We start from the raw sequence: 18,070 nt of genomic DNA, 5'->3' as shown, positions 1-18,070 counted from the left end.
TTCAACTATAAGAGGACTTAGAACTCCTATTTTAACGTTCACAATTCATCATCCAGTTTTAAATGTTATATTTTTATCTCATGATTCTTAGGTTCTGTCTCAACATTTTTATAAATTTCATTTTTTGAACCTGATGTATGTATATTACTCTAACTGATGATGTCCCCTAGGGGATGAAACACATACTAGTTTGAGGTAACATCATGTATTGTTCAGGTGAACCCTTAAATAGAATATTTGAGTGTATTCTTAAATATTTTCAACTTTATTTCAAGTCAGTATGAATGTTATAATGGAGCTGTTAAAGCTCATTGCTTGTAACCTTCAGGCCTTTTCAATTGTGAAATTAGCAGTGGGCTCATCAGTTGGAACCGGCCCCGTGGTGTAGGGGTAGCATGCCTGCCTCTTACCCGGAGGCCCTGGGTTCGATTCCCGGCCAGGTCAGGGATGTTTACCTGGACCTGAGGGCTGGTTCGAGGTCCACTCAGCCTACGTGATTAGAATTGAGGAGCTATCTGACGGTGAGATAGCGGCCCTGGCCTAGGAAGCAAAAAATAACGGCCGAGAGGATTCGTCGTGCTGACCACACGACACCTCGTAATCTGCAGGCCTTCGGGCTGTGCAGCGGTCGCTTGGTAGGCCAAGGCCCTTCAAGGGCTGTAGTACGATGGGGTTTGGGTTTTTTCATCAGTTGGATTGCTACACCTTTCAGAGATGCTGGCGGCCAGTGCACCGTTGAGACACACCAGTACAAGCCGTTGGGCAAAGGTAGGAGTTTATACAATTGGAGGCACATGCTACCCCTAGTGCACTGTCACTGAGTGACCTACATAAGAGACTTGCAGTGGTGTCTCAAAGGCGCACTAGTCGCCAGCGTCTTGGAAAGGTACAGCATTCCAACTGATGAGCCCACTGCTACACTGGAGCAAAACGCTGGTAATTTCAGTAATGAAAAGGCCTAAAGAGTTTTAATGTTTTCAACATATGCAATCAATGAAATTAAATTTTGGTTTCCTTCCGGGAACTTAATTTTTGATATAATTATTATTATTTACTCAAGTCAGAAGAAATTACATACAATGCTAAAAAGGAATGTTACAATTACAAATTAAAAACTGAAAAATAAATAAATAAAATGTCTCAGATTAGATGATCTTCGCCCAGAAATGGGCCACTTTCATAGCACTATTACAGCCTTGCATTGTGCAAGAGTATGGGCACAGTTTGCAGGTATGCAGGTGAAGCACTGTCTGTCCCTCCCTACTCTCACAGAGATCTGAACCTTGTAGGTATCCACATTTTCATATTTTCACTCTACGAGGATGGTTTGAAAAGTTCTCCGAATCACCGCTAGATGTCAGTGTTAGAGCAACGAGGTTCCCGTGCAATAATCACACATCCTTTGTGAGTTTACACGTGGCGTGCCAGTGCTCTAGCTGCAGGAGTGTGGTAGTGATGACTCGTTGTTGTTCCCGCGTAGTGATTTGTGATAATGGAAAAAAACTGAGATTCGAGCAGTGATTAAATACTTTGTAAAGGTATAAAAGCAAAGGAAATTCATGCCAACTTTCAGAACACACTGGTGGACTCTGCTCCTTCATTTTCAACTGTTGCCAAGTGGACCAGCGAGTTTAAATTTGGTCGGAAGAGCTTGGATGATGATCCGTGTAGTGGACGGCCAAAAGGTGTTACGACCCCAGAATTTATCGCAAAAGTGCATAAAATGGTCACGGAGGACCATCGACTGAAAGTGCGGGAGATTGCTGAAGCTGTAGGGATGTCTTCTGAATGGGTATATTATATTTTAACCGAAGAATTGGGTATGAAAATATTATCTGCAAGATGGGTGCCGCGGCTCTTGACATTGGACAATAAACGCACCAGATTGGAAATGTCCGAACAAAGTCTGGCCCGTTTTCAGTGCAACCAACGAGATTTTTTGTGCCAGTTTGTGACTACAGACGAATCATGGGTCCACTACTATACCCCAGAGACAAAACAGCAGTCAAAGCAGTGGAAACATGCTGATTCTCCACCATCAAAGAAAGCAAAGGCAGTGCGTTCGGCCGGAAAGGTCATGGCCTCAGTTTTCTGGGATGCAAAAGGCATTCTGCTGATAGATTATCTTCCTACTGGCCAAGCAATTACGGGGCAATACTATGCAAACCTCCTAGACCAGGGATGGCGAACCTTTTCCAGCTAGTGCGTCATTTTAAGTCTGGTTTATTATTATCAGCTGTCTACTGTGCCACTTGTTATTTTAGTTTTTTAATGGCTACAACCTGCCCCCACCCTCAAAACCACCGACTTTCATCTCTAAAACAAAATTATGTTTCGTAATATGTTATTACTCATGCACATATATTATATTGTGAAATAATACATTTGATTGCAGGTTTCGTGGTCGTATTTATCCAAAACTGGAAAATTATTTAGTAACTGTATCATTTATGATAGGTTCATAACTTGTTTGTCTTCGGCAACACACTGTAAGCACTTACACCTGAACCAAGACGGTTTGCAACTGTTGACTTCACAACGTTAGTATTCTAGTTACATTGACAAGGTTCGTTGTAGAAACGAGTTGCTCGCAGGCGTATGATGACGCAAACAAAGTATCTAGCACTATAGCAAGTTTCTTCACGACCGAAAATATTTGTGGCAGGCTGTTCCACTGCTCAAGTATTACATTCTCCGGCTTCTGGAGAAGGTATTCACCATCAACAGCACACTCGATTTTCACCAATGCTTCACCAAGTTGTACGAATTTGTTCACCCATGTACTGCTTTCTTGAAATTCAGTCAACTCCATTTCTAAACTGTCAATATCTAACCACTCAAAAAATTTGGCATTAATATCACTCATTTGTGCAATATGAGGTTTTGAAATTAAGTGCGTTAGTTTGTCCACATCTCGAAATTGGAAAAATCTTTTGGCAACTATTTGTCTTACAAAATTCAAAATAATAAACAGTAACACACTAAGAATAATTTCGCAATGCTTGTAATCACGCATAAGCAAAAATTCACTAAATGACTGATGTGGGTGAGCGAAGTGTTGGTCAGCCGCATCTGACATTTATCTCATGTGACTTCTGGACCTATCAGTGTTGCAGTGTTGCCATAATAACCGTCCGAATGAAACTAGAAATAGGCACTTATTTCTTAAACCTCAAACACTATGACTATACGATGCACGAGATAAGTATAGTCTATAAAACAAGACGTACATAAAAACGTTAATACGTGCATTTGGTGTGCCTCCAAAATTGTGTTCGCGTGTCACATAATGACACGCGTGGCATAGGTTCGCCATCCCTGTCCTAGACCAACTACAGGAAAAGATACACGAAACAAGGCCTGGTTTGGCAAGGAAAAAGGTCATCTTTCATCAAGACAACACTCCGCCGCACACAAGTGTTATTGCCATGGCAAAACTGCATGAACTGGGGTACGAATTGTTGCCACATCCACCTTATTCACCTGATTTGGCACCATCAGACTTTCATCTATTCTCTAAGCTGAAAATTTTCCTCGGTGGACAGAGATTTTCTAGAAGTGAGAACTGACAGCCGAATTGGAGAGGTATTTTGCAGGCCTGGAGGAATCTCATTTTCGAGATGGGATCAAGGCATTGGAACATCGCTGGACCAAATGCATTAGTCTACAGAGAGACTATATTGAAAAATAAAAGCAGTTCAACCGAGGTAAGATACTTAATTCTAGTACATTCCGAGAACTTTTCAAACCACCTACGTACATCTCCCCACAGCACTCTGAAGTCTGTTGAGTGATAGCCAGATTTCCCAATTGGTGTCATAACCTACAGGAATGCTTTCTTTGGCCTTCATCCACTTTGATGGTATAGTGGATTGCCATAACTGTGTCCTGGTTTTGCAGTGAGGATTGTGAAGCTGAAGCCTGCCTGTGGTGCCCCTCCATAGGTACTTGGAAACAAATTCCAGTACTGAACTGAATGTCAGCATTCCAGAGTCATTTTCAGTCTTGGGACATAAGTTCCTCCTGTGGAATAACACCAGGGAATCTGGTCAAGGCTCAGTGTTCCCATTGGACACATGAATCAAGATCAACAGTGTCATATGCCCTCACTCCATAAGAACACTGGGGAGAGGTCTGGAATTGAACCCAGGCTTTTACTACATGATCTAGTGATTAGAAATTATGCACATCACCTCTCCAACATTCTGATGGTGAAAATATTTTTCACCAGTAGGATTCGAACCAACTAACTGCATAACACCATAAATATCATGGCCACCAGGTGGGCTACACTTGTAGTGATAAGGCCACCCTTGGTCGGGTCATGTTTCTCTAGATGTGGTGATATACGAACACAATGATCCATCCTTAGTCAGATCATGTTACACTTGTCATAGTGATTACGAACATGAAGGCCATCCGTGTTCAGATCATATTGCTCTTGTCGTGGCAATATATGAACTCGAAGGCCTTCCTTGTTCAGATCGTGTTACTCTTGTATACGAACATGAAAACTCGAAGGCCATCCTTGTTCAGATCGTGTTACTCTTGTCGTGGTGATATACGAACTCGTAGGGCATCCTTGTTCAGATCGTGTTACTCTTGTCGTGGTGATATATGAACTCGAAGGCCATCCTTGTTCAGATCGTGTTACTCTTGTCGTGGTGATATACGAACTCGAAGACCATCCTTGGGCCGCAGAATCAGTTCACTGAGCAGTATGAGGTCCTCCCTCCGGTCCACAGCCTCAATATAAAACCTTCTTAGGACGGTGGATAGAACTGCCTTCAGCTCCAACATGGCAAACTTCTGACCTGAAAATATATGAGAAAAATATAGCGGATAAGCATCTTCAGGGATTTTCTTAATTTTGTTTAATCATAAATTAGTTTTGACACAATGAAGAACCTAACAGTTGGTAGGGCATGGCCCTTCCGGGCTTTTGCGCCATGGGGTTTGGTTTTGTTAAGTAGAAGAAGAAGAAACCTGGACTGGGACAAAATCTGGCGGCATGGCTAAAAGGTTAGTGTGGTGGCCTTTGGTCAAAGGAGTCAAACTGAATCAAAAGATTCAAGTATTCATTTTTCTTTAATAAACTATCCTTTTGCTCTGATATTCTAATCACTCGCTTACATCAATGTTACAATCACCCATATCATGCAATTCTAACAATAATGTTATTTGTTTTACGTCCCACTAACTACTTTTATGGTTTTCAGAGATGCTGAGGTGCTAGAATTTAGTCCTGCAGGAGTTCTTTTGTGTGCCAGTAAATCTTACAACATGAGGCTGACGTATTTGACCTACCACCGGACTGAGCCAAGATCGAACCTGCCAAGTTGGGGTCAGAAGGCCAGCGCCTCAACTGTCTGAGCCACTTAGCCCAACATCATGCAATTCTGATAACTCCTTCTTGGTACATGAATTTTCTCTTAACAACACAGATGCAGATGCACATTTCTCTTACCAATGCAGTTCCGAGGTCCTGCACTAAATGGGATGAAGGCATACGGATGTCGAGCCTGCCATTGATCTGGCAGAAAGCGCTCTGGCATGAACCTCTCCGGATCAGGAAATGTGTCAGAACAGCGGTGTAGCATGTAGATGACTATGAGTGCTGTGGTACCGGCAGGGACCTTGTAGTTACCTAACAGAACACACAACATGTGATATTAATTCCCAGTATCGAGAGCAGGCTAATTGTTCAGCACAATCAAGAATCATGACCAGAAATTCAGTGTCCACATGGTAAGCTATGATCACTGGAGCACACTTCTCACACCACAAAGTGAAATACAGTGACACAGCTGAAAGAATCTCACTAACTTCATTATTGTCAGTATTGGTTGCAGAGTTTCTTGGAGGCGTTTAAGACACTGCCTGACCATATTCATCGAACTGACCACTAGATGGTAAGATATGCCAATGCACATGGTAAATGGCTTCCAGGTGGTGATGTACAAGTTTATGGCTTCTCAACAGAGTCATGGAAGAGTGGGAAGTTATCCTGCACAGTGGTGGTGATTAGGGGTGGAGATAACATTACATTTTTATTCCATTTTTGCCACCTAAACTATGAATTACAGGAATTTTTAAAAATTTACAAACCCTGTTGTCTTATCAACTAATTGTTTTCTTTGATTTCTTTAATTTTCATGAGAAGTATTTAGTGGAAACACTTACAAAATGATGTTTGACTGGACGAGTTGGCCGTAGTTAGGAGCGTGCAGCTGTGAGCCTGCATCCGGGAGATGGTGGGTTTAAATCCCACTGTTGGCAGCCCTGAAGATGGTTTTCTATGGTTTCCCATTTTCACACCAGGCAAATACTGGGACTGTACCTTTATTAAGGCCATGGCCGCTTCCTTCCAACCCCTAGGCCTTTCCTATCCCATCGTCGCCATAAGACCCATCTGTGTCGGTGCGACGTAAAACTACTAGCAAAAAAAAAAGTCGTTCGTTGTGACTAACCAATTAGTACAGTGGCACAGTAAGTAGTGGAGTCTCATAGCACGTGTTGTGAGGATGGGTAACCGGGGGTACGATTCACCCGCTTGCTGTGCACATTCGTCACTCGTCAGTCTGTGTCAGAAGTACACAGTCAATGTGTCTGTGTACTTCTATCTAGTGTCTTTACTTTCTTAGTGTGCAGTCAAATACTAAATGATTTTTAACTGTTTAATCACACTGTACTTCTATTTAATTGTAATACATGTGTAATTATTCTTTCCTTTAGTGAAAGTTTTATGGTATAGTATTGTTGATTTTCAAAAGGTTTATGATACCATCCTTCGTGAATCATTACTACGTATCCTTACTGAATTTGGTCTACATCGGAAACTTGTTAACCTTATTGCAGTCACTCTGAGAAACACAAAGCCTAGAGTTAGATTCAGAAATGAAATCTCTGAACCATTTGATATTCGTACTGGTCTTAGACAGGAAGGTGGATTATCTCCATTGATGTTTAATTGTGTCCTGGAAAAAATTATGTGTGAATGGAGTAAGGTATGTCCTCTAACTGTTAAGACTGGAAGAAATATTCGACTAAATTGTCTTGCATTTGCTGGTGATCTGGCGCTATTAGCAAATAATATAAAAGAAGCAAAATTTCAAGTAGAGGAACTAGGAAGATTAACAGTGAAGGTTGAGTTGAAAATATCTTTTGATAAAACAAAAATGATGCCATCCTTTAAAGTTGACACTTCACATATTATATTAAATGATACCAGTACTCAGAAAATAAAAGTTGTACATACATTTAAATATCTTGGTGAAATTGTCACTTGGAATGCTAATGAAATGGACAGTAGGCAATGGTATGATGATAAACGGGGTTAAAAGTCAGGTTGTGAGTTTCACAAATAGTAAAAGTCCTCTCGGTTTTAATTACTGCATTGATGGGGTGAAAGTTCCTTTTGGGGATCATTGTAAGTACCTAGATATTAATATAAGGAAAGGCCTTCATTGGGGTAAACACACAAATATGATTGTAAATAAAGTGTACAGATCTCTGCACATGGTTATGAGGGTATGTAGGGGTTGTAGTAAGCATGTAAAGGAGAGGGCATATAAGTCTCTGGTAGGACCCCAACTAGAGTATGGTTCCAGTGTATGAGACCCTCGCCAGGATTACTTGATTCAAGAACTGGAAAGAATCCAAAGAAAAGCAGCTCGATTTGTTCTGGGTGATTTCTGACAAAAGAGTAGTGTTACAAAAATGTTGTGAAGTTTGGGCTGGGAAGACTTGGGAGAAAGGAGACGAGCTGCTCAACAAAGTGGTATGTTCCGAGCTGACAGTGGAGAGATGGCGTAGAATGACATCAGTAGACGAATAAGTTTGAGTGGTGTCTTTAAAAGTAAGAAAGATCACAATATGAAGATAAAGTTGGTATTCGTTTATAGGAAGGGGAGTTAGGGATTGGAATAACTTACCAAGGGAGATGTTCAATAAATTTCCAATTTCTTTGCAATCATATAGCAAAAGGCTAGGAAAACAACAGATAGGAAATCTGCCGCCTGGGCGACTGCCCTAAATGCAGATCAGTAGTGATTGATGATGTTGATTGATCCATAAATAATAGAACTCTAAAACTGAGACGAGCTAAACAAATTACATGGCCGAGTTACAAAAAACAGTCTCTTTCAATTAATTCTAAATTTTGCCATTATAACTCCATCATCAAACCAGAAGCAACGTATGCAAGTGAAACATTATTCAAACTGAATACTCAAGCAACAACAGACAAACTGCAGAAAGTGGATAGAATAATTCTCTAGACAATTATTAATAAAAAGCAGCAGGTTGATGGCCAGTGGAGACTTTTATCCAATTCAGTAATTGACAAGGAAAGTGAATCAATTATTGACACAATGAGGAAATGGAGGATTGTGTATTTTGGACACATATAATGTTTGCCAAATTTTAGACTCCAGTACAGATTTTTAATTTCTTTTGTAATAGTAATACAAAAAAACACTTGGTTTAAAGAAATACAAATGGATTTGGATGAATAAAAATTACTATAGAGCAAATTGAAAATAGAGAAGAGGAGAAGATTCTAAACCACAATATACAAAACTATCACTTAAAACATCAAAACATAATCAGTATGTTATATCAGCAGAAGAATGGGCTGCAAGATCGTCTAGAATGAAGAAGTTTAGGGAAAAGAAGAAATTATCAAGTGTTAAAAAGTGAACTTATTTTTTGAAGATTTTGCTGCATGGGGTTGATTTTGGTGGTCCAAATTGGGCGTAAACAATGTAAATAAATAAATTTGATCAAAATCTCAGATAACTATTATTACCCCTCAAACCCAGGTACTTTTTGTTGTTTGTTTGGGAGGTGTAAGGACAATGTTCCAGCTCTAGCCACATCGTGAATATTCCAGTACACATCACCCGAGCTATAAGAAGGAGACTAGCCATGAACAGTCAGACTGCTGGAGTTGGTGTATTGAAGTGAGGGGCTAGAACGGTGTTGGCTGTCAGCAGTGTCTCACTGGAGTCTGAACAAGGAGTTGTTGTTGTTGCATTGCAGTGTCGAGTGAGTAGCTGGACTGAGGACTTCTGTAGTAGTGCTGCCTGCCATCAGTGCCCTTCTGGAGTCGGAGCATCATTGTGTACGGAATAAAATAGGGTGTACTGCCTTAGATTACTGCGTGTGTGGTCTGGCCATCATAGAGTCAGCGACTGGAGCAGCTATTGTGAACATAACTGAAACAGTGTTAATGGTCATCGTTGTGGAGTATTGTATCAAACTGTTGTTGTCTAGTTGTTCACTGTGTTTGACTGTGTGAATTACTGGACTGCCTCTGGAGTTGAAGCAAGGAACAGTCATTGTGTGTTGCATGTCCAGTAGCCCCGTGTTCGAACCTGTCTACATGCAGCTGCTGTGTGGGGTGACTGGACTTGGAGGAGAAGTGAAAGTAAGACAAGCCTGTCAATAAGGATTATAGCTATCTCAGGTAGTACCAACAAGCCAGACTATCTGCTAAGTGAAGAGGACAGAGACTCGTAAATAGGCTGCAATTAGTGAGTGTGGTCATTCATGGTTGAATGGTGTGCATTTATTGGGTCATCCTGAAATAAATTAGAGTCAAGAAACAGACGCTGTTTTATTTGCAACAATATCATAATGTTAGTTAAACAGTTTTTCTTAAAAAGCATGACGAAAATTAAAAACTGTGAGATGGTGATCGTTTAAATAATCTTGTGCTGGAGGTCTTTCTGTTGTCCCTTGGTGTGTTTCAAACTAGTATCTGTAAACTGTTGGCTTGGTTGTTATGTTCAGATATGGGCTGATAAACATAAGCATTATTGAAGTTAAACCTTCTGATTTTCAGTATTATTTGGCCTGCTTGCATCACCCATGTTCCCTGATGGAGTCCAGTTCATAAAATACAGATATTGGTAATACATATATAAAAGAAATGTACTATTCTATTATAAAATGTTCTGTGATGGAGTCCAGCTCGAGAGCTGCTCTTTAAGAAAAAACTTTTTAACTAACATTTCATTTTGTGTGTTGTATGTTTTTTAATTAAATATATATGTCCTACTGAGGATGACCCAATGCCAGGTTGAAACACGTATATGCCTGTGTAAAGTCTCGTCTCAATTAGACGTAAAACATTATAGTATTGACCAGGAGGATATTGACATAATTTTGTAAATTTTTGTAAGAAGATTTCTCTTATCCCACACTTTGCCCATCAAAACTGAAGATCTATCAAGAAGGCTACTCAATGAGTGTTGAAGGTTACTTTGCTGATGAAGCTGTGAAGCAGAAACAAGCTTGTTGGGACCTGAGAAGAACTGAGATTGATGATGGGGAGAAGCAGTCTACTTGAAGATGACAGTGTAGGAAATTCGTAAAGCCTCTGTGGCTCAGACAGCAGCGCATCGGCCTCTCACCGCTGGGTTCCATGGTTCAAGTCCCGGTCACTCCATGTGAGATTTGTGCTGGACAAAGCGGAGGCAGGACAGGTTTTTGTCCGGGTACTCTGGTTTTCCCTGTCATATTTCATTCCAGCAACACTCTCCACTATCATTTCATTTCATCTGTCAGTCATTAATCATTGCCCGAGAGGAGTGCGACAGGCCTCAGTAGCCGGCACAATTCTTATCCTCGCCGCAAGATGGGGGCTTCATTCATTCCATTCCTGACCCGGTCAATGACTGGAAAACTGGTTGTAGGTTTTTATTTCATTTTCAGTGTAGGAAAGCTATTTATTTAACTTTAGCAGTGGTGAAGTTAGGGCTCGTGGCCCTCTCTTGCACTTAACCATGTAAAATACAGATATTTGTAATACATACATAAAAGAAATATACTATTCTATTGTAAAATCAAAGATAAGCTAAAAATTAAAGATTTGGAGAAAATATAATGAAGAAAGAAAGCAAAGTTCAACAAATAAAATAGAATAAAATAAAAGAAAAGAAATCCAGAGCATTAAGGTAACAAGAAAAGAGACAAAGTCATAATGAAAAAGTAAGATAAACTGAAAAATATAAGCAATGCATAAAGAGAACACAATGTGTAGGGGCATGATTATTTCGCATTCATTTTTGTTGGATTTCACAAAAAAGAAAATAATTTTTTGCGTTATTTAGTGAAATAGGGCTGACCCCGTCGCTTTAATTTTGTGTTAGTCATTTCCAAAAATTAATTTTAAAAAGTTTAAATCGTGAGATTTGTGAATTATTCATGTGAAAGATAAATAAAGAGAAACAATATTGATAATAATTTGTTATTCCTTATATAATATTGATGAGGCTATAATATAGCCTTAATCAAGATTACATAACAAATTACCCTTTCACCCTACATGGCTGTAGCTTTCACCCTATATGGCCATACTTTTAAGGGATTTTATACAATATTAATACGAAGAAATACTTCTATCGAAATGAGAAATCTTATTGTGACTTCTGTTTCCCTTCACACACGTGATATTGGAATACAGTTTCAAGATCATTATTTTCCATGAATTTTGCTGAATTTTCGCACTTATCGCAAAATAAGTAAATTTAGCTTTAAATAGGCCTTGTCGCTGTAATTCACTGTAATTCGTGAAAACAAAATTACTAATTTCTTAGTAATTTCTAGTTAATTTCTTAACTAGAACCATATGATTTGTTGTTAAGATATCTCAAAATCGCTTTAAAATATTTCTTGTCGCATTTATCGTTAATGCGAAAAAATCATGCCTCTTTTTTTTTGCTAGGGGCTTTACGTCGCACCGACACAGATAGGTCTTATGGCGACGATGGGATAGGACAGGCCTAGGAGTTGGAAGGAAGCGGCCGTGGCCTTAATTAAGGTACAGCCCCAGCATTTGCCTGGTGTGAAAATGGGAAACCACGGAAAACCATCTTCAGGGCTGCCGATAGTGGGATTCGAACCTACTATCTCCCGGAAATCATGCCTCTAACAATATGTAATAAAGTAAATGGAAATATAATAATGACCATAAAAAAAAATGATCAATGTACATGAGTTAAAAGCTAAATATTATGTACATTTACACTACAATAATAATAATTAATAAAATAAATAAATAAATAAATTAGCCGTATGAATCCCCTAAGGGCTATGGCCTCCTGCAATGCAGGGACAGTGCTCAGTTTAGCTCATCAGGTGAGCAGGTCCTGAAGAGCATTATTATATTGGTTAATGTGCAGTTTTTCATGATAACGTATTACCGCATATTGTACACTTGTGTAGTCTCACCCCCCAGTGAATGCAATTGTGTTTTTCTGGAACAACAATTTGCAAAAACGCACTGTTGCATTAATGACACGTGTACACTTTTATCCCAGGGAGGGTTCAGGTTGTTTCTAGGTAAAAGCGTAAACTTGCACTCTTCGTTCTTGCATAGCTTCTTCTCCGAATGTTGTAGACGTTTCTTGTAATTTCTTGACCTTATCCTCCGTTGAAATTCTCCTGACATACATTGCAAGTGCATATCCTCCTTCCACTATGTGTTACGTGATGAGTTATCAAATCACTACTGCATGCAAACGTCTGTCTGTTTGACATTCGTCTTGCTATTTTCCCGAGTGCACAGAAGATGACCATCACGGTATCCTCTTCGTCGAAGCGTACAGTTGTATGTTGTATTCTTCGCCTCTGTCCTGAGAGCGTACTTCAACATATTTTACACTTGCTCGGCTTCGTTCCGCAGTGTACGCGAGGATGATAATTTTATATTCACCACTTCATAAAAAACCTCTTTTTATCAATTTTACTGTATTATGCCGTAGTGATCAGAGAGGTGATCTCCAGGTCTCTTTGCGGAAGTGCACTGTTGCATATTTCACTGTTACGCAATATCTATAATATGTGTCTTGATCGACCTATGTTATCATAGGGCTTGAGCAAAGGTGTATCCCGTAAGGTCAGTGATCTCTGCACACAATTTTTCCCAGCTCTTTCCACTCTTGCCTTATCTTTGCTGTTCTTGTCCATTGTTTTCCTCCCCATCTCGCAAACCAGTCTGCCCATCTAGTTCTTTGCCTTCCCACGTTCCGTCTTCCTTGTCTGGGATCCCACATTGTCATTTTGTAGGTCCATCGATTTTGCTCCAGTCTTGCTACGTGTCCTCCCCATTTCCACTTTAGCTGATCGGCTCGTCAGAGCGTCTTTCATGCCCGTTCTCCTTCGTATATCTTCGTTCCGTATTCTGTCTCTCAATGAGACCTGGAGTATTTTTCTTTCCATTTTGCGCTGGCATATGTAGATCATTTTCCTTTGTTTTAGTGTTAGCGCCCAGGTTTGGCATCCATATAGTAGGACTGGTATCACACATTTTTCTAGGACTTCAGCTTTAAGGGTGAGTTTCTGAGTCTTGTCTGTCAGTATGAAATTTAGAGACCAGAACCTCTTCTATGCTTGTCCTATTCGCCGTTTGACCTCTTTTTCTGAACAGTTTGAGAATGATATGTTCTGGCCAAGGTATACACATTCCTCTACGTATTCCAGTATTTCTGGAGTTTCCAGTGCATTAGTCATCAATTTTGTTTTTCTTGGATTCATTGTCAGGCCTGCTTCTTTGCTGATGTTGTCTAATTCTATTATCATTTGTTCTAGCTCCGTTGCCGACTCTGCCACCAATGCGATGTCGTCTGCAAATCGTAAGTGCGTTAGTCTTGCTCCATCTATTTTGATGCCGTTTTTTTTTCCCAATCTAGTTTTCTGAACTGATTCTCCAGTAAGCACATGAATAATTTTGGTGAGAGAGGGTCCCCTTGCTTAACTCCTCTTTCTATCTTGATGTTCTTTCCTTCTCTTTCTGTTTTTATTTTGGCCTCGCTGCCTTCGTAGAGTTTATCCAGGAGTCTGATGTATTTGTTCTGGATCCCTTGTTTGCTCAGTGCTTCTAAAACGTATTCCCGTTCCACGGAGTCGAATGCTTTATTGTAGTCCACAAATGCTATATATACATCCAGACTGAATTCTTGTGTTTTCTCGATCAGTTGATTCACTGCTTGTAGGTGGTCTGATGTACTGTAATTTGTTCTAAATCCTGCTTGTGTCACTGGTTGTTGTTCATCTAGTGTCTTCGCCATTCTCTTAGTTAGGATCTTCATGAAGAGTTTGTAAAGATTTACAATTAGGTTGATAGGTCTGTAGTTACTGATATCGTCTTTGGCTCCTTTTTTGTGCAAAAGTATGATGGTGCTTTGTTTCCACTCCCCTGGTATGTCTTCTGATTCGAGTATCTTGTTAAATAGCGTAGTGATGAATGGGGTTATGTCTTCTTCACCCCATTTCAGGAATTCATTGTAGATTCCATCTTCCCCTGGGGATTTTGCATTCTTTGCTTCCCTTATGGCTGCTGTTACTTCACTGGGAAGAATGGGTGGTATTCCTTCCTCAATGTCCTCTTTTGGCGTCTTATGACACTGTGTGCCATTTTGGGAATTACTTGTATATAATTTCCTGTAGAATTCTGTCGCTTGTGTCACTATCTGTTCTCTCTTGGCTTGTCTTTTACCATTACTGTCTTTCACTCCCAGTATCCAATGTTTGTCCGGAGTTAATTCCTTTCGAATCTTCTTCATTGATTTTGTATTTTCCATGATTTCTTTGACTACTTCCGTGTTGTGGTCTCTGATGTCTTTTCGGATTTCCCTTTTCGTTTGTTTATTGATTTTTGTATATTCCAGCTTTGTGCGCTCATTTTCTTTGGCTTGTGGTTTCAGACGTTCTCTTTCTTCGATCAGTCTTTTAGTACTATCCTTTAATTTTATTCTATTTCTTCTTCTGTTTCCCGGTGTCGAAGATTGCTTGACTGAGAGGGATATGCAGTTTACGAGCTCTGTATAATATTGTTGTGCCTTCTGGTCTGTTTGTTGACTAAGCTCTTGGAGGTTGTGTTGTAGTGCTTTTGTGTATTCTGTTCGATCTGTACTTTCGGGGTTTGGGGTCGTCTTGTTGAAGTAGCGTCTCTTTTCCTTCTTTATTCTCATTTTCAGTCGGACCATTCTGTGGTCTGTATCGAATTTTAGACCATTGATTACTTGGATGTCTTTTACAACTTCTAGGCTATCATCTAGGATGTAGTCTATTTCATTTTTGGTTTTTCCATTCAGAGCGATCCACGTCCATTTACTTTCCGGGTGTTTCTTGTAGAAGGTGTTTACAATTTTTAATCTTTGTCCTAGTGCAAACTGTATGAGTCTGTCTCCCCTTTCATTTCTTGTTCCATATCCATAAAGTCCCATGGGTTCTTCGTCTTCGTATTTCTTTTTCCCTACTTTGCTGTTGAAGTCACCAATTACGAATGTTCGGTGTGCTTTGTAGTCTGTTAGAGTGTCTTCTAGAAGCGTGTAGAATTCTTCGATCTCTTCTTCTGTGCTTGCCTCTGTGGGTGCGTATACCTGGATTATTGTGATTTTGATGTTTGTTATTTTTAGGGATAATACCACGATCCTCTCTGAGATTCCTCTTATTTCCTGTATATTCTGTTTCAAATGGCTTTTAATTATGAAACCTACGCCTTTTTGTCCTCTTGTTTCTCCTATGTAGCTAAAAATGTTGCCATTTTCTTTTTCTACTATATCTTCGCCGCATTGTCTGACTTCGCTGAGGCCCAGAATATCGAATTTTATGTTCTTGAGTGCATTTTGGAGTTCCAGTTCTTTGTCTTCAGTTCTTAGGGTTCTAACGTTCAACGTAGCTAGTATTAATTCGTCCTGGTTGCGTGTTGACTGTGCTCTGAGGTTTGCAATTTTACTTTCCCCCGTTTTTTTTATTCATATCATTCCAATGTATCCACTGGCCCTTCAGCATTATTTTCTGGTAACCCACCCTCACATCACTGTTACCCTTGTCCCTTTCTTCCTTAGCTTTCTGTCTGAGTATTGCTTGGATTGCTCTCTCATTTCTGGTGAGGTCATCATCTATGTAGATATCTTGTCCCCTTAGTCTGTGTTTGTTTTTGACAATTTTTAATTTGTCAGAAAAGTGTTCAAAACTGACCTTCACTATCCCTCTATTATTTTTGTCCTTGCCCACGTAGGTTGTATTACTTGCTGTCACTCCTGCTTCTACTCTGTCTATTATTTTATTGATTTTGTCCTTCAGTTCGTCTTTTCTGCCTTCTTCACAAGATAGTTCTTTGCTCTTGATCACTATATTGTTTCTCTTTTCTCTTTTTGCCCTCTGTTCTTCTTGTTCTTCTAGAATATTTATTCTTTCTGTTAGTGCGTTTATCTTTTCTTGTGTTTAGTTGTTTGCATTGGTGATTTTCTGTTCTAAGGCATCGTTTACTTTTTCATAGTACCGTATTCATCCCTTTTTCTGATTACGTTCTTTATGCGTAAAATTTCTTCTCTTGTTTCCTGTTGGAAGTCTTCACTTTGTTTTCTCAGATTTCTTAATTCTAATAATATTTCAGCAAACATACCCTTAATATCATTTCCTTGGTCTTGTATGTTGACTGCGGAATCCTCTTCTCCAGAGCTTTCCGAGAGTGGTATTTTATTGATACTTCCTTTGTGTTTTGTGTTTTTAGTTGCAGGTTGTGTTTTGGGCGGCATGTTGTCTTGTTTGTGTTTTAGGTATTTTGTGAGATGATCTTGTTATCCTTTTGTCTTCTCGTGAGGCTTTGGTGTATGTTTAAAGTTATCCTTTAGGCGTGATAGCTTTCCTATTCCTTGGCGAGATCCTCAGTTCTTGTTGGTAACAAGTTTTCACGGATGTGGTGTTCTAGTCTAAGTGTGTGGTCTGCAATTGGTCTCCCTTCGCTGTCTTACTTTTGACTTAACTTCACCTCCACCGCAGCAACGTGTTTTCTCTGACTTATGAAATATTAATTAAAAGAAACAAGTGTTCTTCAGATGTACCGTACAGTAAAATGGCAATAGTAGTAGCCTACCTACCACAATCACACAACCTATCATATGTCACCAATCACACGAAACAGTCAGCGGTATTCAACAGGTAATCTCTAGATGCAGTCTTAAATTTTGATATTGAGTTGATATTGAGTTACATTTCCTGACAGCAGCTGGAAGTGAATTCCAAAATCATGACCCAGCCACAACGAAGGATTTATTATACACTAGCTGATGTACCCGTGCTTCGCTACGGGATTCTCAGAAAGACTGACTTTGTGGTTTTCCTAACTGAAGTCAACATAGGTCATTACAAAAACGTCAGTAGGAATGTAGCGATTAAAAGCAATGTTATCACATAAAATACTCGATCAAATGAAAACTACACATTTTCTCCCTTTTAACGGACAGTACTACGGTGCCAATCTAACAGTCCAAAGTTCCAGAGCTGGAATGACCAGGCCACAGACAGCCGTGAACACTTATCTGCCATTATTCCGTTAAATATGCACACTTCTCATTCCAATCAGTGCCTCAGAGTAGGGATTGAATAGCTCGAATGCTATGATGAACCAGTGTGTTATGTACCAGTAGTATCGCAAAATTTATGAAACAGAGGAATGGCATGCTAAAGAAGAAAGTTACCTAACTCCCCAGGTACTTCCCGCCAGTATTTAGGCAGACTGTTGCCCTTGTACGACTGGGCGATTTGGCCGTGTGGTTAGGGGCGCACAGCTGTGAGCTTGCGTCTGGGAGATAGTGGATTCGAACCCCACTATCGGCAGCCTTGAAGATGTTATTCCGTGGATTCTCATTTTCATACCAGGCAAATGCTGGGGCTGTACCTTAATTAAGGCCAAGGCAGCTTCCTATCCCATTGTCATCATAAGACCTAACTGTGTTGGTGCGACGTAAGGCAAATGTTAAAAAAATACTTGGTACACAGCAGTAATCCTATCTATCCGAAAAGAAATGGCGTATGGCTTTTAATGCTGCGAGTGTCCGAGGATATGTTCGGCTCGCCAGGTGCAGGTCTTTTGACCTGACTCCCATAGGCAACCCGTGCGTCCTGATGAGGATGAAATGATGATGAAGACGACACATACACCCAGCCCCTGTGCCAGAGAAATTAACCAATGATGGTTAAAATTCCTAACCCTGCCTGGAATCAAACCCAGGACACCTGTGGCCAAAGGCCAGCATGCTAACCATTTAGCCATGGA

The 18,070-nt window shown here is 40.0% G+C and overlaps 1 protein-coding gene across 1 annotated transcript in view; it reads right to left on the bottom strand.

The window, feature by feature from the left end:
* Positions 1 to 1,088: 1,088 nt before the first annotated feature.
* The window catches only part of LOC136878724 (cytochrome P450 4c3-like), a gene marked incomplete at its 5' end in the record, with an annotated part of 108,104 nt that continues 91,122 nt past the window's right edge, over positions 1,089 to 18,070 (bottom strand). Inside the window, 2 exons of the mRNA XM_068229047.1 lie at positions 1,089 to 4,814; positions 5,468 to 5,647. Of these exons, the coding sequence (XP_068085148.1) occupies positions 4,651 to 4,814; positions 5,468 to 5,647 (344 nt within the window). The remainder of the gene's footprint in view (positions 4,815 to 5,467; positions 5,648 to 18,070) is intronic.

Source organism: Anabrus simplex, chromosome 8 (genome assembly GCF_040414725.1).
Source record: "Anabrus simplex isolate iqAnaSimp1 chromosome 8, ASM4041472v1, whole genome shotgun sequence".
Lineage (NCBI taxonomy): Eukaryota > Metazoa > Arthropoda > Insecta > Orthoptera > Tettigoniidae > Anabrus > Anabrus simplex.
This window is presented reverse-complemented; position numbering and strand designations above follow the sequence as displayed.